The following is a 24861-nucleotide window of genomic DNA, read 5'->3' as shown; positions in this document are numbered from 1 at the left end:
CTCCTCCCCAGCTGTTCAAAGGGCCTGTGCTTTTCCCTGTGGGATTTCTAATAACCAGAACCTGCTGTTGCTTTTGGCATCCTCCATGTTTCCTATTTGCTGAAGCAAGTTCTCAGGACTCCCAAGGCTGCAGCACCATAGGGCTGCACTCAAGCCCACAGCACTGGATGCCTGAGGTCTGCTTGTTTGGTTTTTATTTATTTATTTATTTTTAAGATAAACAAATTAAATTTGGCTTTGCAGGCTTGGAAACTCATTCTCTCAACATGTTGTCTGGCTCCTGTGTTTCTGGCTGGCTCCTGTCCTGGGTGCCCACAGGCAGTGCTATGAGTGGCGCCAGGGCTGGCACGTGCTTTGCTTTACATCCCTCTAGAAAGGCTCTGTGTGGAGCGAAATGCATCTGTGCCTCCCACCTCAGGTACTGAGCCAAAGGAAATCTCAATTCCTCTCTCTCTGCCACAAGATGACAGTGTTTCAGAATGGTTTAATGCAAATAAAGATGAATTCAGCTCCAGAGATCAGGAACCAGATCCTTCCATCATCACCCCAAACCAGGTCCATCATCACTCCAAAGTCTTGCTCTTCGTGTAGGAGAAATCCTATGGGCTTCAGTCACTGCTTGCATGAGCAGGAGTAATGCTGACCTCGCCTGCCCTCATCAGTTTGACAGGGGTCCCCACCATTTTCAGACTACAATTTGGCAAATGCCCGTTATCGCACTGGCCTCGGAACCCTCAGTGTGTCCCTGCCATGCTTAGCTGGGGGAAGCACCACCTGGGCTCAGGACTGGCTGCGGCCCCGCTGGCACCTGCTGCTGCCGGCTGCGGTGGGGAAGGCTCAGAGGCAGAGGGGTCACCATCCCATCACCAGTGAGAGGGAGGGGTGACTGGCAGGCAGGACGTGGCTCCTTCCAGGGGGAGAGGAGAAGGCTGCACCCAGGCTGTGCACGGCAGCTTTTTATTTCCATGGCAGGCTGGAAGCATGCCAGGGCCCCTGGGACATCAACATCAGCAGCCAGATTCCAGGCACAGCAGCAGCTGGGGACATTTGTGAATTAATTTTTCCTTTGTTTTCCTCTGTCGAGTCTTGATCTCGGCTAAAGCACCGGCTGGCTGCAGGCCCTGCTGGGAGACACGAAGTCAATTACCCCATTGCCTTTGACTGAATTGCACTTGGCAAGCGGCCAGCCACCCTGGGCTCCTGCCCCGCAGCCCTGTGGGAGGGCAAGGGACAAGCTCTTCCATCAAATTGCAGACTTTTGTCTGGGCTCAGGCGATTCGGCTGCCCCTCGAGTGCTTCTCTTTCATTCCCATTCAGAGGGCTTCAGCAGATTTTGCCAATGTCAAGACTGTTAAGAATAAAAAGCCCAGTGGCATACAGCTGTGGAAATCAGAAAGGAGAAATGCTCCATTTGAAAAGACATTTCACTAAGAACAAAACCTTTGCTTCTGCAGGAGCTGCAGAGCCGCACAGCCAGGGGTGCAACCTGGTGGAGCCACCTGGCTGGATTTCAGGAGCTTGCTCCGATGCACCTGTGCAGCTGAGCAGCTCTCCCCATGCCTCCTGCACTGGGGAGCCTGCGCGAGCATGGTGCGCAGCAGCCCCTCCACCTCCTCTGCTCCCCATCAGCACTGACGGGCTTGGCCAGATGCCAGGCAGGAGATGCTGACACTGCCCTTCCTGGGATGCTGGAAGGTAGAAGACGACTTTGCAGTCCTGTGCTGAGGGGAGGAGAGGAGATGCATGCCTGAAAGCCCAAATCTGAGCTTGCTCAGAAGCCCTGGCCACTCTCAAATACTGGTCCCAGCACTGCCAGGCAGCTGAAGGGGGAAGCCCCCAGAAGATGCAGGCCTTTGGGCCCCCGACCACCAAGACAAGCTGCATTTAATGCACAAAGATCACAGGAGACACCATGTGCCACAACCCCCTCCTCAGCGAATCTCTGAGCTCTAGAATCAATGCTCAAACACTGACAAGTCAGGAGCACAGGAGGAAGAGCAGAGAAGCGATAGCCCCAGCACAGAGGGGCATTTGCCAGATGGGAATGACCACACGATCCTGCAAAATGCCCGCACGGCTGCAGCGCAGCTGGGGAAGCACTGTCCTGCCCCCAGCCACATGCTGTGAACTTTCTCAGCATCTCCAGGCAAACCTGCCCTGCTCCCTCTGTGGCTGTTGAGGCAAAACCTGCTCCCTATCCTTCCAGCAGCTCCCTCTGATATTGCAGGGAATAAAAATCCTTCTTGGACCCAGTAACAGATGCCTGGAGGCTTTTGTTTCTCTGTCCTGAGGCTGTGCAGCTCCTCTATGAGGGGTCCTGCCAGCATTTGTCCCCCGCATGCCACCCTCGCTGTGGCAAACAGCTAAAGAAAGCAAAGCAGAGGCACCAGCCCTGTGTTTGTATCCTAAGTCAACTGTTTTAAAAGAAACTGAAGCCCAGGATGGAAAAGTTCCAAAACAAACGAATTAACTACCCAGTGAATAATTTGTAAGACAAACACCGATTCTTTTCCTCCTGAACTAAATGCAAATAGTTACGACCTCCTCAAGCCTGCTTGTTACCTAAAAAATCATCCCCAGCTCCTTCCTGGCAGGTACGCCTGGGCTGCAGTTGCAGGCAAGGAGCAGATAAGGACATCTGGGCGGGGGCTGGCGCGGTAGGGGTGTGCAGAGCTCCTGGCTGATGGCTGCTCCATGACCTGACCCCCTTTTTTAACCTTTAGGATCAACTACACACCATCAATAAACCTGGTGTTTAGAAATTCAAAATGGCCTTTCTGCACAAATCTGTTAACCATCACCGCCGTTTCCACAGTAACCCAGCAAGCAGCTATGATGGGCCGCCGCCTCCCCACCAATTCAGGCTGGCTCATCCGCAACCCTGCCATTACCTGCACCAGCATCTTGCAACACAGTGCCAGTCATGACGGTGCAATGGCCCCAGGGGTACACCCCAGCCTGTTCTGCAATCTGCAGGGCTCCAACCAGCTCCCAGGGGTGATACGGATTTGAGCAAATGCCCCCAGAGCAGTCAGCACATTACTTTGAGCACAACGCTCTAATGGTTTACGACTCACAGCAGAAACAGATTTATTTGCAACCCAGGGCTTTAGCTAGCGACATGTTCAGTCCAATAGAATAATTGCAGAAAGCAGATTAGCACTGCGAGGTAATGATCCTTTTGCCTGCTTTTCTTAGCCTGCCTCATTCATCGCTGTCCTGTGTAGGATTAGCATATGCCTCATTTTGGATCAGACTTTCTGGCTTCTGGGTGCTGTTGAACCTGCCGAGATTCACAAATGGGATGCTTCCTCCACTCCAGGCAGGCAGAGGGGCTTTCAGTGGCTGTGGGCAGCTGCCTGGAATTTCTCAGGGAGATGAAGATGCCGTGCATGCATACATGCTTGCGGGAAGTTGTATGTAAGCTGCCTTTTCTGGGAGGCTGGATAGAGGGAACACAGGAGAAAGTTTACTCCCAAAGCAGGAAAGGGCTAGTGGTGCTACAGAGTTAATTACTGCTGCAGAGCATGGCTTAGGGGAGCTGCACTGCAGGATCTGTGGAGAAGCCACATGGGAATTGCCACCTAATTTATAGCAGATGCATGTCAGCATCACCTCAGCTTCCAGCATATCTGCCGCTCCTGTGGCCAGTTTCAGCTGTGTACTGAACTGCACTGGGGGCAACAACTGCCTTCTCCCCTGCTCGGGAAGGGATGGTGGCACCTGAGGGGCCTGTGTACCTCATGGTGAGTGCAATGCACTCCCGGGCCTGAGCAGCACCGCATGCGCTGCACATCTCCCTATGCAGTACTCACAGCCAGAGGGATGGCCGTGGAGCTACATGACAGCTGGAATACACTGTGCTCCGAGTGCTTGCAGTGAGCCACAAACAGTCAGTCACATGGTCATGACAAGCCTATTATTAATGTATTAATCTCGTGATTTATACACACATATCCAAGGGGCGTGGGCACCAGAAGGAACCAGGACTACTCATGGTGCAGATGATATCCCTTGGTTATACCTGCTCTGTAAGCAGTAAGGAGATGACCCAGTGGGCTCCTGCACAGCCCAGGCAGCTGGAGGGGTAAGGGAGGGAGGGCTTCTACCTGTCCGGGCTGCGGGAGAGGAGGTTTGAGGGTTTTGAAAGGTAGGTACAGGCACAGCAGGACACCAGGACTTCACCTGGGCAACAACTGACTTCTGTGGGATGCAGAAGAGGGAACATCACAGATATTACAGTTGACCAGATACCCACTGAATTACAAATGCAAAAAAAAGGCTTCACTGATGAGGCTGTTGGAGGGGACAGCCAAAGCAGAGGGGATGAGGATGAGTGTGGCTCTGACAGAGGCTACCGGAGTGTTACTGAAGTTCAGCAGAGCTACTGGACCAGGCACAGAGGCAGCAGGAAAACAGACTTGGAGCAATTAATGAGCCTGGTGGGAGGAAGTGCTAAAATGCACCAGGAGAGGAGGCAGCAGGAGAATCCTAAACAAATCCACCATTGTTATATCTGTGAGGCTACAGCTGAAACAGAGAGTGCAGGGAAAGGGCTGCAGAGAGGGCTGAGACTTAGAAACATCGCCAGAGGAAACACAGAGGGAGCCAGCAAAGCAGCTCAGCTTCATTGGCCTCAGGGGGGAAAAGGGATGAATGCGGGGGCAGCAAAACTGACTTACAGCCAAAGGTTTGGAGGGCTTGTGCACATACAGCCTGTCTGCTGTGCAGCAGCATCTCCGTGCCCCACAGCAGTCACAGCTCCACTGTGCCAGATGTCATGGCATGAGACAGCCTCTGCCAAGCCCTGATCCTGTCTAACGTAGCCCAAACTCAATCCTGACTCTCTCCAGTTGAATTTGAGGTGGAAGGAGAGGATGAGGCTTGGCATTTATCTATCAGATTGCTGCCTCTCAGCTCTGTCCTTCCGCATAGGGCAGGGAAGAGCTGGGAATGGGGTGGCAGTGAAACAGAGGATGTCCTGGAGCAGGCACACGGCTGCGTGCCTGTGAGTCTGTCAGAGATGTGTCCTAGCTTATTAAAAACCCGAGCAAAGGCCAATGGAAGATCTCCTTAGGTTCTTGCGGCTGCTGGACCGGACACCAAAGAAGTCAGTAAAGCTCTTCCTGTATTGCTGTCAGTCCTTCTGAAGGGTTTGGGACCCAGGAGAGACAGGAGACTGTGAGAGGTGAGGAGAGGTGGCGAGGCCTGACCATAGGGACTAACTACCAGAACCAGCACTGCACCATGCAACAATTAGCAGGGGATGGCAAGATGATAACACGCAGGGCCTAGGAGGGCTCATACACCGAGAAGTGGAAAGACAGCTCTGTGGGCTGAAGGGGAGGACAACAGAAGCAGCTGGCAAGATACTTGGGGGGTGGCTTACAGGAGCCAGGGACATCCCTGCCCAGGGACACCCAGAGATTTCTTCTTGCACTTTGAGCCTAACACCTCATGTCCCATCATTCCTAGTTCATTCAATGATCCTGCATGGCTTGACAAGTTCCACAAGTGCTGTTAATGCACAAAACCCCACCAGTCCGCTCCAGTACCTGCATCCAGCCCAGGTATGGCCATGGACTACTCCTCTCCAGCCCTGAGCAGAGGTGAGGTGCTGTCCTGCCTCCAAAGGAGCCTGCCACCTGCCTGGCCTGTGTCAACAGGTCTGCCCCAAGGACCCTGCTCGAACCGTTGGGTAGGTGTTTAGGTCACAGCCAGAACACCACTATGCCTACACCGCGCACTCTCAGCATCAACCCCTGCCTCTACAGCACAAGGAGCCTGACAGCCACGGGAGATGCCATGGACTACGTGTCCTGTGACTGCAATGTTAACTGGGCTTTTGAGCCTCTGGAAATCTCCAAGCAGTTGCTCCAACATGCACTTGTGTCCTGGACTCCCTCAAAGGCGAGCACCAAACCTCCACTGACAGCCTCTGCACTAGCCCCTCTCCCTGGTGCCTGCCTCTGCAGCACTCATGCCTACCTTGGCATCCAGGATGCTTGTCTCCACCCGGGCCACTCCCTGGTTCTCCCTGAACAGCTGGATCTTGCTGACCTTGCTGAACTCTGACAGCACTGTGGTGAGGTTGGTCTTCAGGTCAATAACATGGCTGATGCCATGCCGGGGTCCCACCAGAAGGGTGGTGGCTGGCTGCTTCTCATCCTGGTAGCACAAGCACATGGAGAAAGAGAGACAGACGGACAGGGATGAATAAACACACCTTGGGACTGCACAGACTGTGCCCAGCTCTCCCTGGGGAGCCCAGCCTCGATGTCGGCAGTTTGGCCGGGTCCCAGATGGCTTTTGCAGAACAGCAGGTAAGCCCCCGTCCCTGAGCCTCTCTGCAGGGCTGGGAATGGTGTGCAGGATGCCAAGCCTATTTAAAAATACAGCACTGAACTGACTGTTCACATGAAATATTCAGGCCTGCTGGTGTCACTACAGAAAAGTAAAAGCATGTTACAAATCTGCCTGATCTGATATTGCCTCTGAGAGAAGGAAGCAGAGGAGGGAGTGAATGCATTTTAGAAAAGAAGAAAGACTAAAGCCTTAACTGAAAATAGAGATCTTTCTTGCTCTGGTCTGCCCAGAAAAGATGCTTCAAGCCAGACCTGGAGGTGAAAAGGAACTGGCCAGATCAGTGCAGAAGAGAATAAGGGAATACGTTTTACCATTTACATGTGGTGCAACTCCTAGGCTGGCTCAGAGTCAGAGATGGTGTCAGAGATTAAAAAAAAAAAGGCAGGGCACCCACACCAGAGGCGAGTTGCCCAGTGCTGTAGGCTCCAACTGCTCAGCCATGCCACCAACCAGACACCACCTGGTTCTGCTTTCACTGACTTCCTACAGGCAGCCCTCTGAGCTGTGAGGAGCTCTGAGGTGTGGGGGAAGCAGAACAGATCAAAGGCTGTGAGAGATGGAACCCAGGAGGCAAAGCGAGGGAAGCCAGGGAAGTGCTGAGACCTTGGGTGGGGGTAAAGGGAAGGATGGAAGAGAGGTGACACTTACATGGAGACCCTCAGATGGGAGGTGGAGCGAGAGGGATGGAGAGGTGAGCCAGGCAGCGGGGAGTCTTAGCGGGTCCACTGTTCTCCTGTTTGGCTTGGTGGCTTTCCTCCTGCCATGGAGAAAGTGAGGTGGCTTGGGTGAGGGGTGGAGATGCCTCTGATGGAGATGAGGGAGGAGTGGGCCACAGAAGTGGCAGTGTCCTGAGAGCTGCCAAGCAGCGGTCGGGCTGGACCACTGCTGACAGAGATGGTAAGGCTAGCTGGGCTATTCCCTGTGTGGACAAGCAGGGAACGTGGTGGCCTCTGTCAAGGATGGCCCTCCTCTGAGATGGATGGCAGGATGCTGCTAGGGTAAGACCAAGCTATAAGCATGTGTCTGAAACTACCCTGGCTTCATTGAGCAGGTCATCCTGCTTGCAAGAACAGAGCTGACCCTGACCCTCTGGAGCTGAAGATGTGACCTGCTGTCAGCAGAGGCTCTGAAGACTTTTCTGGATGGGCTTGGACCCCAGCGGGGCAGAGCAAGAGACTAAGGGAAGTAATTTCTGTGGGAGCCGCATCTCCCCTGGCTCTTCCCTCCAGTGCACACTCAGGACCAGCACTAAGCACCTCGCAGCCCACCCTGAATTACCGTACCAGTCCCACTGTGTTGAAGAGGACCCCAGCAAAGGTGGGCAGCTCGTTCAGGATCCTCAGGTACTGCAGCTTTGCCTGGGCTGTCGAGACCTGACAAAACACATCACATGGGTGATCACCACCAGCACAAGGGGGAAGAAATGCAAGAGGCTGGTGCAAACTCGGGAGCTCCCAAGCAGGGGTGCACAGCATGCTAGCGGGCAGCTCGGGGCTGGGAGGGGGTTTTTGCTCTTCCGCCATCCTGGGCAGAGGCTGGGAGGTAACTCAGTGCAGAGGCACAGCCAGGGAGGAGCCCAGACGCTTGATGTATAACCCCCCATTGGGGATGTATCATCCCCCTGGAGACGTATAACCCTCCTGGTGGATATATAATTCCCCACTGCTGCAGGGACCGAGGTAGGGGCTCAGCAGCCTCCTCCAGAGCTTTCCAAGCACAGAAGCAGTGATAACAACAAACACAGGCTTAACTGATGTGTGCCACTTCAGCCAAGCTGAGAGCCAGCTCTTGGCTGATCCTGGCTGCAGTCCCCGAAATCCAGATCAGCTCTTGGAAGTGGATTCAGGAGAGACAGCAGCTGCCTGACTGTCACCCCAGGATTTATCTCCCATCCAAGGGGACTTAAGCAGCAGTAATAGGAGTCCCCGAGCAGCCAGGGACAACATGATGGCTGGGGTGGAGTGCATGCTGCAGCCCCATTGGTCCTGCACCATGTCCGCGCGGGTTGGGCTCACCTTGGTGCCACCAGGCTGGTTCTGGTGGGTTTTGAGCTGCTGCGAGAGGGATTTCCGGAGGCTCTTCTCTTTGATGAGCTGCAGGAGCGAGGGGGGCAGGAAGGGCTCCAGGCCCCACTCCTTCCTGCGGGGAGGGAATCCTGCCTGAGCTGCCAGGCCAGAGACCTCGCCAATGGGCAGAGAGGGCCAGAAACCAGGAGTGCTGCCCAAGAACATCCTGTTGCCATCAGAGGGAGTGGGAGCTGCACCAGCACTTCCACAGTGGAGCAGTGGCAGCCGGCAGCCCGGGTCCCCAAGGGGACAGGACCCCTGGCTGGTGTCACAGCCACCAGCACCGGGCTGAGGAACACAGCTCTGAGGAACACTGCCCAGCTCTGCAGCCCAGCCCAGCTCCCACTCACCTTCAAGTAAAGTTAAGGCATGCAGGGCAAATCCCCAAACCTCTTTTGGGGTCCTCCTGCGGTGCCATCTCTCTTGCCTCTGGGCAAGACCAGTCTGCACAGAGGGACTCCGTATGGATTTAAGACCACCAGGAGCTGCAGGAGGCCTGAGCCAGGGCTGCATGGACTGGCGACAGGCTGAGCTTATACAGCCACAGTGCCTTCTCTTTGGCTTGCATGCCAGGTGGAAAATGAGCCCAGGTTCCCATGGAAATATCCTAGGCTCACAGCAAATATCCCCGCCAGCCCTGGCAAGGCTGCCGTGCATGGCTGGATGTCAGCATGCAGGGGTCTTACACAGCCCCATGGTGGGACCAGAGGCTGCATGTCACTGCTGCCAAGCCTGTACGCCACTGGCCAGCTTCAGGGGGGCTCCCAGGACATCTCAAGCTCAGCAACCCAAAGGGTTGCTGGGAGCACCCCAGTTACACAGGAGCTGTGAGCTGGAGCAGAAGAGGGGAAACAAGAGGGCTGTGTGGCATGGGGAGAGGAAGAGTACTTACTCCACATTCTTGAGGGAGACCTTCTGGCTGGGGCGGGTGGCTGAGACGGTGATGTAGATGTGGAGGGCAGCCAGCCCCAGCAGCATCTCTGGCTTGGGGTCTGTGCCAAAGCGTTCTCTGATGACATCATTGCGACTCTGCAGGAGGGAGGAGAGGTGTCCTCAGCCAGCCACGGGGACAGGGCACCCGCCACCTGAGGGATGTGTCCACAAGGCCCAGCCTCTGCAGATGCATGGGTCACGAGCAACATCAGCTCCCAGTTCTGATGGGCAAGTCCCCTACCTGGATGTACAGGTACTCGAACGCTGCAGGATCCCGGTGCAGAAGTTCCACCGGGTCCTTGGGGAAGAAGCTCACACGGAAGAGGCATCTCATGCCATAGTAGTGTGTCCTCTGCACAACCTGTAGCAGAAGCAGAAGGGAGCAGTGAGCCCAGGAGCTGCATAGATTTGTCTGCAGGGCAGGAGACTGCCTCTCCTCTCCCCTGGGCGGGGGATTTGATTTCTCTCTTCCATGCACCACCTGATCCTTTCATCCTGGGAACAGATCAGCTTTCCTTGGTGTGAAAGCTTTTCCTGGTGCTGTGTGGGTCTATTCCACCAAGGCTAACGCTTCCTCCGTGACCCCCATTTCATCCCTGGTCCAGTGCAGCACCAGGTTCCTGGCTATTCCGGGCAGGTCAAGGATGTTCATGAATACTCTCTGTAGCTGCCTAGGCTGGATCACAGAGCATCTCCATAGTGCTATCAAGGCGGGATGGGTGAAACCCCGATTGTCTCCTTCTTTGGCCATCCTCTGCACCGCTGAGCCTGCAGGAGCATGCCAAAGTCAAGCAGAGGCTGTGCCACCCCACGGCACAACCCTGGCCAAGCCCCACACTGGTGGGAGAAGAGCCTCTGTTGTGGTTTTGTTAGTGAGGGGGGGCCTAAGGTGGTAGCTACTGTAGGAAACTGCTAGAAGTCGCTCCCCTTTGTTCAGTGGACTTGGCCAGGCCTAGGGTGGACCCGCTGCTGGCCAAGGCCGAGCCAATTGGTTGCAGAATGTTCCGTGATAATGCCTCTGCGATAACGTATTTAAGAAGGGGAAAACAGAAAAAAAAGGAGAAGAGAAGAGAAGATGTGAAGAAGCCGAGTGGGGGCAGAGGCGCAGAGGGGGAGGCGCAGGCCTCATGGGCCTTGCAGGCCTCACCCTCTGGCCTCTCGCCAGGCAGCCGACTGTGCCCAACTTGGCCTGGCCCGGCTGCAAGAAGTGGAGAGGAGATGAGATGGATGATGTGAAGAGATTCTGAGAGGCGTCTGCCAGCCTTTTGTGAAGAACTTTTCTTGTGAGAGGAACGGCTGCAGACGCCAAGGTCAGTGAAGAAGGAGGGGGAGCAGTAATGCTGCTCCTGGCCAAGATTCCCCTGCAGCCCATGGTGCAGCCCATGGTGGAGCAGGCTGTGTCCCTGCAGCCCATGGAGGCCCACGCAGGAGCAGAGATCCACTTGGAGCCCGTGAAGGACCCCACATTGGGGGAGGTGGATGCCTGAAGGAGGCTGTGGCCCGTGGAGGGCCCGCTGGGACAGCTGTTCTGGAGGGACTGCACCCCCTGGAAGAAATGACCCACGCCAGAGCAGTTTCACAAAGGACTGTGCCATATGGGTGGGACCCCACAACAGAGCAGGAGAGGAATGTGAGTAGTTCTTCCCCCGATGATGAAGCAGTGGCGTAAAACAACGCATGATGAACTGACCGCAGCCCCCATTCCCTCTTCCCCCCTGTGCCGCTCAGGGGGGGAAGGTAGTAGAGATAATGTTAAACTTGGGAAGAGGGAGGGGTGGAGGGAGGTTATCTTGTTCCCGGTCTCATTCTCCTGCTAGTTTTAGAAATAAATGAATAGTTTTCCCCAAGTTTTGCCCATAACAGTGACTTTAAGGATTTTCTCCTTGTCCTTATCTCAAACCTCGAGCCGTTTTTCTTATATCATCTCTTCCTATTCTCTCGGAGGGTGGGGGGAGTGAGAGAGAGACTGCGTAGTCTGGTCCTGATCGGGGCTGAACTACGACAGCCTGCCTGTGCTCCAGCCACCGGACATGGCCATCCCAACACCCTCCCGCACCCAGCGGCTTACATGGGTCAGCGGCTGCTTGTCCTGGAGCAGCAGGAACCGGTGGCTCTGTTCCGGACTGGAATACTCCAGGACCAGGGCAAAGTGCTCGATGTGCCTCAGGGATAGGCGGTCCTGCAACGTCACCATCACGTCCTGCAAATGCCAGGGACAGACTTGGGTGTGAGGCACCAGCTCCCTCCCAGGGTAGGAGCTGGCACTCCACTGACAGCCCCCTCCTCACCAGCACCTGGGGCCATGCCACGGCAGGATGAAGCCCTGCAGCACTGAGAAGGGCCGTGGGATGGTATCCAGCCACTGCTGGGCAAAGTGACCACGCAGCAGGAGTTGACCAGCAGCCAGACCCCCAGCACCTTGGGTAACTGCGGTCTTTCAGAGAGGGGCTGCAGGGAGCTGGGCCTTGGCAGGGGGACTCACAGGAGCATCTGTCCTGGATGGAGGGCAGGCTCACAGCAAGGAGAAGAGATAGGAGTGGGGGAAAGACAGCAAAACCCCATTCCTGCCAGCTGCAAAGTGTGTAACCCAGGGAGCTGGAGGGGCTATCTATCACACAGTGGCAGTCTGCAGCCAGCCAAGCGCCGCTGCAGTGTTTGTGCAAGGAAGCAGGAGACAAGGAAAAATGCATCGGGCAGGCAGTGGGAGAGAAGCATCACAGTGCCATGGGGGGAGTGGAGGGGCCCACCTTCACGGTGGTTCGGCCATCGAACGTGAAGGATTTGATCTGCCCATTCTCCAGGAAAACCTTCAGCACATTGGGAATGAGGAGGAGAGCTTCTTTCTTCAACATGTCCTGGCATGAGGGGTCAGCAAGAGGGGAGGCAAGGAGGATGGGGGGCACAGAGAGATGGAGGGTGAGTAGGGAGAGAGAATGAGTGTCAGTGATGGAGCACTTACGACATCCTCCGCTTCTCTGGGCTTATGCACTGAGGCACATTTCCCTTGAAAATCCAGCTTCTCTGCTGAGCCATCAAGAAATGTAGAACTGGAGCAATTCAGAGCTGCCCGACAGATTCACCTCCCCAGCTCTCAGCAGCTGCAGTGGGAATGGAGCATCCATCCCACTCTGTCCAGCATGTCCCAGAGCTGTGCCCATGCCTGGCAGCCTGTCCTGCTCCCCAGCTGGTGTCCCAGAAAGGAGGCGATGGCTGGGGTGGCTCAGAGCTGATCTCCCTCTCCTGACCCGTAACCCAAGCCCAGCCCACCTCAACCTTGCACATGCCTTTGCTGGAAGTTGGGTGAAGGCTGATTTTATTTATCGAGAAGCGTTTTGATCAGATAATTACTTAATTGATTTTGCTTAAAAATAGAATTTGCTAGAACTACTTTACAGGGGCGTTTTGTTTTGGACTTTTTTTGTGTGCTACTTAGTAAAACCTTTCTGTAATTAAGGATAACGGCACTGGGCTGGAAGGCTCTGCAGCATAACAGCTTCCATTGCCACGCAGCAGTGCCCTGGTCACCCTGCACCACACACAAGCACTCCTGCGAAGCCTTTGGCACCAGGCTGGAAGCCACAGACCTTTCTTAGGGCAGGCGCTGGCACTGCCCAGATGTCACCTTTGGGTGCCCAGAGGAACTCAGGTGGGATTAGGTTTCCAAGGACAGTTTCTAGGGTTCCATCCAGATGGAGGGATAGGGGAGGACCACAGCATATTCCCCCAGCACTGACCCAATGCCTTGAGCTTGCCCAAGCGCATCCACCCTGCGGGACTCCCGGGGCCAGAGGGCTGCTCTCACCCATGGAGCCCAAATCAGGGGAGAGGAGCCACCTCATGTCCCATGGCTGTGGGGATGACTCAAGGGGATGAATCATGGAGTAAGGCAGGGCAGGACTTACTGGGTCTGTCTCGCCAACTGTCACCTGCTCTGAAAATCGGACCTTCGCCGGATTGGACCTTAGCTTCGCCTTCTTGGCTGCGCTGATGAAAGCAGATTTGGGAGACTGGAAAGAGAGCACTGGGTAAATCACCTGCCTGCCCTCGGAGCCGTGACACAGGGAAAGCCAGACACAGGGCTCAGAGAAAGCCTCTTTGAAGCCACCATGACAATAGGGAGTGGGCAGCAAACCATGAAATGAGGGGTGGAAAGCAAGTCCCCTTTTCTGTGGTTATACATAGTGTGCAGACACGGCCAGAACAATCAGCAGCAGCCTGTGAAGTCACAACATCACCCTCAGTGTGATGGGGCAGGCTGCACTCCCAGTGGGCACACGTGCAGGGGCTTGCTTGGAGGCACCAGCACTGGTTTGGATGGGAGAGATGGACCCCTCAGATGTGGGTCTGCAGCCGCAAGGAGGAGCTGAGTGGCTGGGAGATGGCAGGACTGAGCAGCGCTGTGGAACGTTCTGGTGGCAGTGGCAGGGGAGCTTCTGCCTGCACATGCTTTGTCATGGAGGTGGTTGTGCCACAGAGTTGTGTGTGTCTGGGGGACCCAGTGTAAGCCGAGCAGCCTGTCCTGGCTGGCAGACATCCAGGGCCAGGAAGAAATAAAGCTTTTTTGGAGCCTGGCACGTCCTGCTCCTCATGGAGCGGCACTAGGCAGTGGCATCTCCTTCCCACAGAGGAGGGAAGCACAGGGGAGCTCTCACACTTATCTCCTTTGCTGACATCAAAGGGTTCAGTAAAGCAGAAATGATGCCCTGCCACCATTGCTGCCGGCACAACAGTTCAATCTGCCCCAGTGCCATGGGTGCTGAGCCCCAGTGCACCATCACCACCCAGTGCCAGCACCACCGCCAGCTGCACTGCTTGGGGCCCGCAGCCTGGCACTCCACCTCCCCAGGGACTCCCTGCCACATGACAGGTCACTTCCTCAGACATCCCCTGATGCCCTCAGCAAACTGTAGGGTTTAGGGATATTTTTTCGTCCCTCCCTTCTGCAAGGATGCAGTGATGAAGACAGGGAGATGGCCGCATGCCCACTCTGACCCTGTGGAGCTGCGGCAGCTCTCAGACCTGACAGCTGAGTTACCAGACATCTCAGCTGAGCTACCTGAGTGGTCCCCTGGGGCCTCCAGGGACCCCACCTCTGTCTCCCAAAGGGCTCTTAACCACCATCCTGGCTCCCCCAGGGCTGGTCATGGCCCCGCTGGTCTCACCTGGTGGGTGTGCAGGACTGTGAGGATGATGAAGTCCTTGGCCTTCCTGTGACAGAAAGGAGAAATGAAGCTGGATGGCACCTCACAGCGGTGGACCTCAACACATGCATCTGGCTATGGAGAGAGCGCATCCCACCCTTCCCCATCCCTCCCTCCCATGGTGGCCAGGACCTTCGTGGGCTCCTTGGGGTGCTTGGTAATACAGCTGTGGGTGCTCTCCCGGTGCTGCCCATCCCTTGGCCAGCCGGGAAGGGGTACAGCACTTGCTCCAAGGTACTCCCCCTGGTCCCCCAAGGCTACCCCATGCCAGCAGTGACCACCAGTGACTGTAGAGCCTGGGGGTGCGCATCAACACCGGGCTCTGGTCAACAAGGCTCTGGTTGTGGCACAGCAGCCCGGCACAAGCCCCCTCCCTGAAGGCAATGAGGGACGACGGTTGTCCTCACCTGACAAGCTCAATGAATCTCTCTCTGGGGGCTTCACTCACATCCTCAGCGTTGACAGCCAAGATCTGGTCTCCTGGCAGGAGTTTATCCTCAGAAGGGCCGCCTGCCAGGAGAGAGGGTCAGGGCCAGCCCAGGCACCCCAGGGCTGCAGAGTCAGGGGAAAGCAGGAGGGTCCCAAGCACCCCCAAAGCATTTGTCTGTGTATATGGCTGTGGCGGGCACCCCACAGGACCACCGGAGGGGAAAGGAGAGGACAGGAGCCCAAGGAGGGGTCCCACAAGGGGAAGGCACCACTTTGCTTCCTGGGACCCTGTGGCCGTGTCGACGGACCCCCCCACGGCACACTCTACCTGCTGCCACCGAGCGCACCACCACCGGCCTCTCGCTGCCGGCCACGAAGCCGAATCCGTACTGGGGATGGCGTTGGACCGTCACCTGTCGGAGCGTGTCCGAAGGCAGTTGCCTACATTCCATATCATCGCCACCGTGCTCCTCTGGCATCACATGGCTGCACTGCAGGGCAGAGGGGCAGGCTGTAATGCACTGCATCACTGCAGCGCTCCCTGCTCGTCCCAAGCCCTCTGTGATCTGGAGGGCAGCCCCGCTCCACCTGCCTCCTGCATCACCACAGGCACTGCAGGTTCCAGCAGCCTGCCAGGACATACACAGTCCCCTGTCCTCTCTTGCAGAGCAGTGCTGCCCAGTGCCCGTTCTTGCCACAGTGCCAGCACTTGGGCAGGAGGACGTTCATGGAGATATCTCCCAAGGGTAAATCGTGCCATCCTTTCCCAGCATCTCACTTCATTAGATGTGAGACATGTGCGGGATAAACTCCTGGTGGCGTGACTCTAGCCATTACCTGCAGGATGCCACCACTGTAAGGTTCAGAGGAGAGGGCACCCCTGGCACGACCAGAGTGCCATCTCTCTGCCCAGATGCCACCTCTCTGCAGAGGTTTAAAAGCAAACTCAAGGGCTGGCTTTTTCACACCATGTAACACGTCTGCACAAGATAAGTGGAAACAAGTTCATCCAGTCTAAAAATTGGGATTAAGGCAGGCTCAGGCATGGCTGTTGGCACTATGACTAAGTCTTCGCTGTCAGCCCTGGGACTCCTTGAATCCCTGACAGCCAGAAGCTGGGAAGATCCAGCCCAGGGTAAGGTCATACAAACCTGCCCTTTAGCATCCCAGAGCCACACCAGCCCTGGTTCCGGGCTGCTCGGCAGGGCTGCAAGCCTGCTATCGGAGAGCAATCCCAGAACCATTGGGATGGCAGCGGCGCGCAGCACAGACAGATGGCAATGTACACAGCCATGACCAGAAAAACAAAGTGATGAACGCGCTGTTGTTTCTGTGCTGCTCATTGCTTGTTCCTGTCCAGACTATTTAGCCTGCTTCTCGGCCTCTTGGCAACACATCAATTGTTCCCTTTTTTATCAGTTTAGGATTTGACGCATCATCTCTCTAACGCAATCAGTCTGCACTTCTGACACCCCCTGCCTGCTCCCAGCACCGCATATTGGCACCCACTGCAGAGCGAAGAGGAACAGCAGGTGCGGCCAAAACAGGACGGGAGCTTCTTGCAGCTCTGCGCCAGTACCCGCACAGCTTCAGGCTTGAGCACATCGCTGCCAGGAAAGATAGCCCTGGGCACTGGTCCCCAGGTGACTTGTCCTGACATCCTTTAAGGGAGCAGGGTCTGGCCCTGGCCCTGCTGCCTTGTTTCCCATTGGAGCCAGGAGGGCTCTGAGCACCAAGCGCCTTCACCAGTGCCAGAGACACAGCGCTGGCATCAGGGATACAGAGCTGTGCCCTGTGGTGGTGGGATGCCACCACTGCCAGGTCCACCCTGACCCATCCCCGGTACCCAGCCAGATGGGTACCCATGGCTTTTCCCTCCCTCATGCAGTGGAACATGGCTGGAAAACCAAAACAGTGAGACCAGTGGAAGGGAACTGCGGAGGAACAGAAGAGTGTGGGCATTTCCTGGGGCAGAAGGGGAGTCCTGCACCCATCAGCAGTCCCAGCAGGGGTGCAGCACCCACAGGTAGGGGTGCAGGGCCAGCTCCATCACCAGGAGAGCACAGCTGTGCGGAAGTGCAGGCGAAACTGTCTCCCCTGCGACTGGCTTCGCGCCACCTCATTAGCTGCTCTGCTGCTCCCAGGAGCATTTAAAGAACAACAGCAACAACAAAAAAAAAGCAGGATTCAACCAATTTTTTCAAACTAACGTTATTCAAAGCCATTATCTGTGGCTGAAAAGGGGACTGAACACAGCACTGCATCTCCACACGCCTGGCATGGCCATGGAGAATGCCTGCTGTTTGCAGACATGGAGTTGGCTACCAAGAGACAGCAGAGACATTGGCTTCCCAGAGGAGACCTCCACATTTCACCCCTCCCCAAACTTCCCACAGCAACTCCAGCCCCCTGATCGAACATGCCCCCGCAGTGCATGAACTGTGAGGCGCGAAGCACTGGGATGCTTCAGAGATGTGGCTGAGCTCAGCGTGATTGCTCTGGGGAAACCGAGGCAGGGGTTTGCTCACCAAGTCACAGCCAAGCGGATGACAAGTCTCAGACTATGGCTATCCAGTTAAAGCTGTTGAGTCCCCAGATCTCTCCTTTTGCCTGCAATCACTCCTGCTCTTCCCCATGGTGCTGGCAGCAGAGCCACGACCCTCAACCCTCTGATGACTGCCTGGGAACAGCAGCCTCTCACACAGCAGAATTACCATCAGAAAAGGTTAGCAGGGAAATCTTTGCAGCTTAAACGGACAAAAGGAAAAGAAAGCACACCTCATTTCAGCCACAACCAGTCTGCCGTCCAGCATTAAAGGGAAGAGAGGAATAAAGAGCTGGATATTGACAATAAAATGGCTTTAGCTGCTTCTCTCCTGATAAGACTTTGACACTGCAGAAGCATTACCACAAAATTAAATAAAAGAGGACCAGTGTCCTTGTAAGCAGGACTTATTCACTCCCAGAGAAGCAGTAATGTGCTCAGCAGCAGGTACAACATGCCTCGTCCGGGCTGCCGCTCTGAATTTTCTTCCCGCAGCAGCTCTCCCACACTGGGCTTGGGGCGTGGCACGTGCTCACCCTGGACCAGAGCAAGAGGTCAGAGAAAAACAGCAGTGGCAGCAAGTAGTGCTCTCCGTAACACTGGTAGTTACAGCTTGGCTACACCCCCAGGCTTTCCTCAAGCCTGGTTTTTGTTTCTTCTTCTAATTCCCATGCAAAGAAGCGTGTTGGGCTGCAAATCTCTCGGCCATGCTCTTGCAGCAGGGAACTGAGGCTATAAAGCAATTCCTGGAGCTCAGCAGCTCTGCCCTGTCAGCAGCACCCAAATCCAGCACCATCCTGCCCTCAGCGGCTGGTGATCCGGGTCACGCTGCTTGGAAAACACCGGTCACCCTCCTCTGTGGGCACAGACCAGTGCTGGCCCCATCCCACCGCTGGGAGTAGATGGTCGTTCATGTCCATGTCCCCACCCTGCCTATGTCCCTGCCTGCCTGCTGCCCACCCACAGCCCAAGAGGCTGCACCGCATCCCCAGGGATCACTGGGACCACTGTGGCACAATGTCACCAAGACACAAGATCTTTGGAAAACAGCTCAGCATGAGGTAAAAAGACTCACCAGGAGAAACCCTTGTGCCCATCAGCAGGGATGTACCCCTGTGGGAGGATATCTGCTCCTCACCCTCACCTACTGTCTCGACCGACATGGCATGAAGATATCCCCTCTCCCGGGGCTTAGGCACTTATATTCTGTGCTCAGAGCTCAGACACTGATCTGGTCATGCTCTGCTGCCCAAGGTAAGAGGGACATCAGCTCTGTCCAGGCACTCCCCTCCACAATATGCTGCCAAGGGATGTGCCTTCAGCTTCCTGAGCACCTTTAGGCACTACAGAGAAGGGCTGAATCCAGAGCCCTCCTTCCCCCACAGACAAAGGCAGACCAAGAGTTACTCTAAAAACTGATGTGTATGTTTTAAATTTCCTTCTGCAATAAATCTGCTCCCTCTGAGTACTGGTTTTCTCCCTTTGCTTTTAGTGCTGACTGACCATCTCTGCTAGCAGGAAAAGACACCAGAACAAACGAGTACCTCCTGCCTGGGAAGAGTAACTGTTTCCATCTACCCAGGGCACCTGCACCATTTCCACCTACCTTTAAACAGGACAGCACCAGTTAGAAACACTTTCTGCAGCTGAAGAAGGGCTTACAGCTGAGCGCCAGGATGGGGAGTGGGTATGGAAAGGTCTTGAGCCTTTTGTGGAGGGGCACTTTGCACAGTCAGCACTGCAGGGTGGGTGCTAGCTCTCCTCCCTCCTTTGCCACTGTGAACACCCTGAGAACAAACAGAGCCTGTGGATTCCTGTTTCTCCTGCTGCAAAACCAGGCCTGGCTCCTCCATCTGCCAGGCTGCAGTTGTTGAATGGCTTGCAAGGCATGTGGGATCCTGAGCACGTCTGGCAGTGGCAGGAAGTGCCAGGGAATGGGCCAAGAAATGTTTTTATGTGGACCATATGGTAGCTCCATATGGACCAGCACACTGGTCTCCATCACAGAAGGAGCCCGCAGGGCTGCCAGGGCGCGTGGCGACCAATGACAGGGACGAGAGCAGAGCGGGCAGAGCTGGCCAGCACGGGATCCAGTGCAATGTGCATCTCTCCTCCATCAGCCCTGCACATCTGTGCCCAGCAAGCATCTGGTTCCCTTGGAAGATGCCACTTGGACCACATTAATATGTCAGACATTCCCAGCAAGGGCAAACAGATGCTGTATTTGCAGACATGCAGTGCACACAGAGGCGGTGTCTGATGGCCCGGTAACAGCTGCCCTTGCTTTGGCAGCTATTATCGGCTGGCTGAAGTGAGGAGGGCTGGACTGAGGGGTGCCAGCCTGGCTGAGACTGATGTTATAGGCAGCAGAATGACCCAGGCCTTCACAGTTGAAGTCCTTCATGGACCCAGCCTGGAGAACTGTAGCCTGTGTATGGCTCTGCTATACGGCTCAGGACTTTACCCTCGGTGCTGCAGCTCAGGTTTGCTGTCAATATTAGGAAGCAATTTAAAATCAGTAGACCTCTTCAAAAGATTTAGCAAGGGTTAGCTTTACTGTTGGCACTGGGTCTGTCCTGAGGTGCCACTTATGCTGCTGATACAGAGGTCAGGTGCCAGATGGCAACCATTTGAAGGCAAAAATACTTCGGGCTTTCAGTGCAGGAACAAGCAGATGGTGAGCAGCGTCCCTCAGCACAGCTGAACTGAGCTGCTGGAGAAGCCAGCGAGCCGCCAAAGGCAGCTGGTAAATAAGGAAGCAGCAGCTGCAGCCTGGCTCCAGGCAGCAGCCACAGCTCTCTGCTGCTCAGCCTGCAGCTTTTCAAATGGTCCTGGCATCTCAGCTAGACATAAAGACAGGCAGAGGGGCATGGAGAGATGGAGATCCTAGGACCTGTGATGCCCCAGGGGTGGCAAAAAGGGATGGAGAGGGGCTCAACCCTCCCCAGCAGGGAGTAGGACTGGCCTGACTTGGTGCTCAGAGCTGCATCTTGGAGGGTGAAAGTAATGCTGCTTATTAACAAAAAATACATCATGAGCATGGCTAACAAAGACCCTGCACCCCAACCTCCAGACACGCTTAGGTCAAGAGAAGAAACAGCTTCTGCACAGGGAGAGACTGTCCTGAAACAAGCCCTGTGAGACACAGCCAGAAGCACCACTGAGAATCTGAAGCCCCACCTGGATCGCACCTTCCACAAGCAAACACTCACAAAAATTGTCTGCCCCATCTAAGACTTGGACTCTCCAGCCTGGAAAGGAGAAGAGGAAGAGGGACCATGATGGGGCCCCAAAAATCAGCCTGACATGAGGTAGGTAGCTGGCACCACTTGAGAACTGGAGGGCATCTGTGGAAGGAAATTCAACACATGGAAAACGCAGGCCTTTGCCACCCGAGAGCCAATTAATCCCTGGAGCTCACTGCTACAGGATGCTGGGGAGGCTGTAAATTCATCTGGGTTTGAAAAGCAATTTCCAGCCACTAAAGCCAGAGGCCTCCAAAATTCCCATGCTATAGCTTGCCAAAACCTAGGAGATCTTACACCAAGGACAGTCTAATCGGGATGAGCCCTCTCCCTCAATATGCAGCAGGAGAGAGGACCTGACTCCACCTCTCCAGCACACCAATGGGGCACGTACCCACCTGCGTGTGTCAGGCCACTGGCACAGGCTCCCTGAGGCGCACGTGAGCGTGGCAGAGATGGGACTTTGCTTGCACGCGCCCAAGCGTGTGGCTGGGTGCCTTCAGGAGGCAGCAGGGCTCCAGGACAGGCGCTCAGCAGCAGCACTGCAGGGCACTGGGTACCTGCGGGAGCAAAGGATGCTGAGCGCGAGATAATGAAGACCTCCAAGGTGTCTGCACGCACAGCCTGGCTGTGCTCTCACAAGCCGGGGATAGGCTGGGGAGCTGTGCAACCTGTCTGAATGTCCCCCAAAGACAGCAGATTGCCTCATTTGTGTGGGTTTCCATGCTGTTACAGACACTGTGCTCCTATAAATCCAAATTGTTTTTACCTGGGGGCTCCCACCATTTTGTCCTCTAATTTTCCCTATGATTTTTGGCTCTTTAAGACATTTTCATTCTTCCCAGCTGGAGAAGCACCTTGCCGAGAAGATCAAAGCAAAATCCTTTAGCAACAGCATCAGGCCCAGAAGGCTCGTGCTCCTGCCTTACCCAGCAGCAGGCAGGGGAGCAGCTACCCCGAGGCAAAACTGAGTTGAGCTGGAGAGCCTGGGCCGGAGGAGAGGGACTTGGTAAAGGCAGGGCTTCCCTCACAGGGCTCTAACAAATTTGCCTGCAATGACAGAGGGATGGCGAGAGAAAAGCCCATCTTTTTAGTGCATTGAGCACGTCTTGAGCATGGGCTGCAAAGCCACACCATAGGACAATTTTTTAAGGGTATTTTACTTTCCCTTCAGGGATGCTCAAGGGGCTGGGTACTAATTTAGGGCCTGGAGGAAACTGGTTTCCATCCCCTCCTCTGCTACCTTCCACCACAGTGGCTGCAGACACATTACCTTGGTCCTCTCTTCGGTGGTGCTCTGCTGGTGTCAGTGGGCAGGAGACACCGTCGCCCAGCCAGGGCAGGGCTGCGGAAGACGTTTCAAACTGGGAGGGATTTTTATCTCTGTGAGGACTGTAGGAACACAGTAAACAGACAGTCAACATTGGGTTAAAATGTGATGAATACATAAGAGGATTAATCAGAGATAAGGAGCAACAGAATAAAATTTGTAGCACTTTTCTTCCTTATTTGCGTGACACTTAGCGGTGTGATGGGGGCTTGAAGTGACACTAGTTCCTCACCACAGCCTGGCCTCTCTCTGATGCTCAGTTACTGCTGCTGATTGAACCACTCATCTCCTGCATTCCCCAGTCTTAACTTGAGAGACCTTGATGTTGTATTAATTTTGCTTTCTGGCTGTACTGGAGAGAAACACTCTCAGCCCTATGGGGATGAGGAGACTTAAGCTGGGCGATGGGTCAGCCGCAGGCACTCCTGCCCCTCTCATGCTGGCATGGGCAGCTTGACCCCAAACTGAGCCTTTCCTGCAAGTGACACTAAATGCACACAGCGTGTTCCCAGAGTCTTGCGCTCCTCTTGGCCAGGCTCTGGCTGCTGCACGGTGCAGCGGCTACTCACCAGCAGCGAGGCAGCAGGAGCATGGCTCCCTCCACACCTGCACGGGCACCAGGTGAGGGACCCCACAGCTGCCCGCCTTGCTCCGAAGGATTTGCAGGAGGAGAAATTTATTGCTGCATACAAAGTCCAGAGGGGAGTTAAATGAAGTGGGGAGAGTAACAAATGGATCCTTTACATCCTGTTAGCAAGAGGGCACAGTCTGCATCCTCTCCCAGGTGGCAGTGAGGAAGATTTCAGGGAAGCTGACGGCCCCTCTCTCCCAGCACTGTGGAAAGAGGCTTGAAAATCCAATCAAGCACTTGCCTTTGGGCTCTCATGAATCCCAGGACTTTCACTCTGGATTTACAGAGAGCAATTTGCTCAGCTGGTTACTTGCTGGAGGTTTTCAGGACTGCTGTCTTCACCCAGTGCAGGACAGAGAGAGCAGGGAAGGGGCCTGGGGGAAAGGATGCTAACGGAGGAGGCAGGACTGCAGAAGTGACAGCAACATCCCCAGCCCAGACAGCTGCATGACAGCCGCTGGGTGCAGAGGGAGTGTGAGTCGAACCTGGTGAACTCACCCAGCACCTCCCAGTGTGGTCCAGCGACCCACAGCTCAGCCCTGCCAGCTGGTCCAGGCCAAGAGCTCACCTTGACACAGAAGTGGCCAACCCTGGAGCATCTCTGGCAGCAGAACATTGGCGACAAGATGCCCCAAGCCAACCAGAGCTGGCCCACGAGCTTGCCTGAGTTGCAGTAGGAACTGTCCCACCAAGCCCCTGATAATGTCACCAGCCTCGACTAGAGTTACACAGGAACCCGCTTATGGGAGGTGACAAACACAGTATCACTTGGTCCCTTGCCACCCCTGCCTCTTCTGGGAGCCCTTTCCATGCTCTGAGGTTCAGCAAAGCTCTTGAGCTGATCCCAGATAAAGGCAAAACCATTAAAAAAAGAAAAAAGCAGCAAAGGAGCAGGGGGAGCCTTTGAGCCTGATGCTTTCAGCCTGGGGCTGCCAGCATTTCTAGCAGAGAGGCTTAATTCATACTTCTTTATAATCTCTTTATAACCTGCTCCAAGCCTCATGGCCTACATCAGCATGCTCCCAGGGGTGCAGGGCAAGGAGGGGGTCTCTGCAAGCTGCAGTGAGCAGGCACAGCACGCTTCCCAGGTAGTCAGGCCTGTATTTAGAGGCACACTTGCCCACGCATACTGTTTTCTACATGTGTGTGTACAAACGTTGTACTGAACCAGCAGCCTTGGGAGACAGCATCTCTCTGTTTGTCAACAGGAGACATGTTGTTTTGGTTTTGTTTAGTGATGGGGGGCTATGGCGGCAGCTTCTGTAAGAAGCTGCTAGAAGTTGCTCCCCTTTGTTCAGTAGACTCGGCTGGGCCTAGGGCAGACCTGCTGCTGGCCAGGGCCAAGCCAATTGGTAGCAGAATGTTCCCTCTGCAGTAACGTATTTAAGGGGAAAACAGAAAAAAAAAAAGAGAAGAGAACATGTTAAGAAGCTGAGGGGGGGAAGAGAGGAGGAGGCGCGAGACTTGTGGGCCTTGTGGCCCTCACCCTCTGGCCTCCCACTGGGTGGCTGACTGGGCCCAACTCGGCCCAGCCTGGCTGCAAGAAGTGGAGAGGAGATGAGATGTGAAGAGAACCTGAGAGGCGTCTGCCTGAGCCTGATTGTGAAGAATTTCTTGTGAGAGGAACGGCTGCAGATGCCAAGGTCAGTGAAGAAGGAGGGGGAGCAGTAATGCTGCTCTGGGCAGAAATTCCCATGCAGCCTGTGGTGCAGCCCATGGTGGAGCAGGTTGTCCCCCTGCAGCCCATGGAGACCCATGCAGGAGCAGAGATCCACCTGCAGCCCGTGGAGGACCCCACGCCAGGGCAGGTGGGTGCCTGAAGGAGGCTGTGGCTGGTGGAGGGCCCACGCTGGGGCAGCTGTTCTGGAGGGACTGCACCCTGTGGAAGAAATGACCCACGCCGGAGCAGTTTCACGAAGGACTGTACCCTGTGGGAGGGACCCCATGATGGAGCAGGGGAGGAATGTGAGGAGTTCTTCCCCCAACAATGAAGCAGCAGCGTGAAACAACATGTGATGAACTGACCATAACCCCCATTCCCTCTCCCCCCCGTGCCGCTCGGGGGGGAAGGAGGTAAAGATAATGTTAAGCCTGGGAAGAGGGAGGGGTGGGGGG

General features: G+C 55.3%; 1 protein-coding gene across 1 annotated transcript in view; it reads right to left on the bottom strand.

Annotated features, from left to right (window-relative positions):
- FRMPD3 (FERM and PDZ domain containing 3) overlaps positions 1 to 24861 on the bottom strand; it is a 66271-nt gene that overhangs the window by 17490 nt on the left and 23920 nt on the right. Inside the window, exons 2-14 of the mRNA XM_086756365.1 lie at positions 22059 to 22177; positions 21184 to 21345; positions 15324 to 15486; positions 14974 to 15076; positions 14528 to 14573; positions 13268 to 13372; positions 12113 to 12220; positions 11434 to 11565; positions 9607 to 9726; positions 9325 to 9461; positions 8382 to 8505; positions 7650 to 7739; positions 5989 to 6168 (exon numbers count right to left, since the gene is read on the bottom strand). Of these exons, the coding sequence (XP_086612491.1) occupies positions 5989 to 6168; positions 7650 to 7739; positions 8382 to 8505; positions 9325 to 9461; positions 9607 to 9726; positions 11434 to 11565; positions 12113 to 12220; positions 13268 to 13372; positions 14528 to 14573; positions 14974 to 15076; positions 15324 to 15474 (1296 nt within the window). The 5' untranslated portion in view covers positions 15475 to 15486; positions 21184 to 21345; positions 22059 to 22177. The remainder of the gene's footprint in view (positions 1 to 5988; positions 6169 to 7649; positions 7740 to 8381; positions 8506 to 9324; positions 9462 to 9606; positions 9727 to 11433; positions 11566 to 12112; positions 12221 to 13267; positions 13373 to 14527; positions 14574 to 14973; positions 15077 to 15323; positions 15487 to 21183; positions 21346 to 22058; positions 22178 to 24861) is intronic.

This window comes from Chlamydotis macqueenii, chromosome 11 (assembly GCF_036417535.1).
Source record: "Chlamydotis macqueenii isolate bChlMac1 chromosome 11, bChlMac1.mat, whole genome shotgun sequence".
In the NCBI taxonomy this organism is placed as follows: Eukaryota; Metazoa; Chordata; class Aves; order Otidiformes; family Otididae; genus Chlamydotis; species Chlamydotis macqueenii.
Note: the sequence above shows the minus strand (reverse complement) of the source record. Positions and strands in the feature narration are given on the sequence as shown.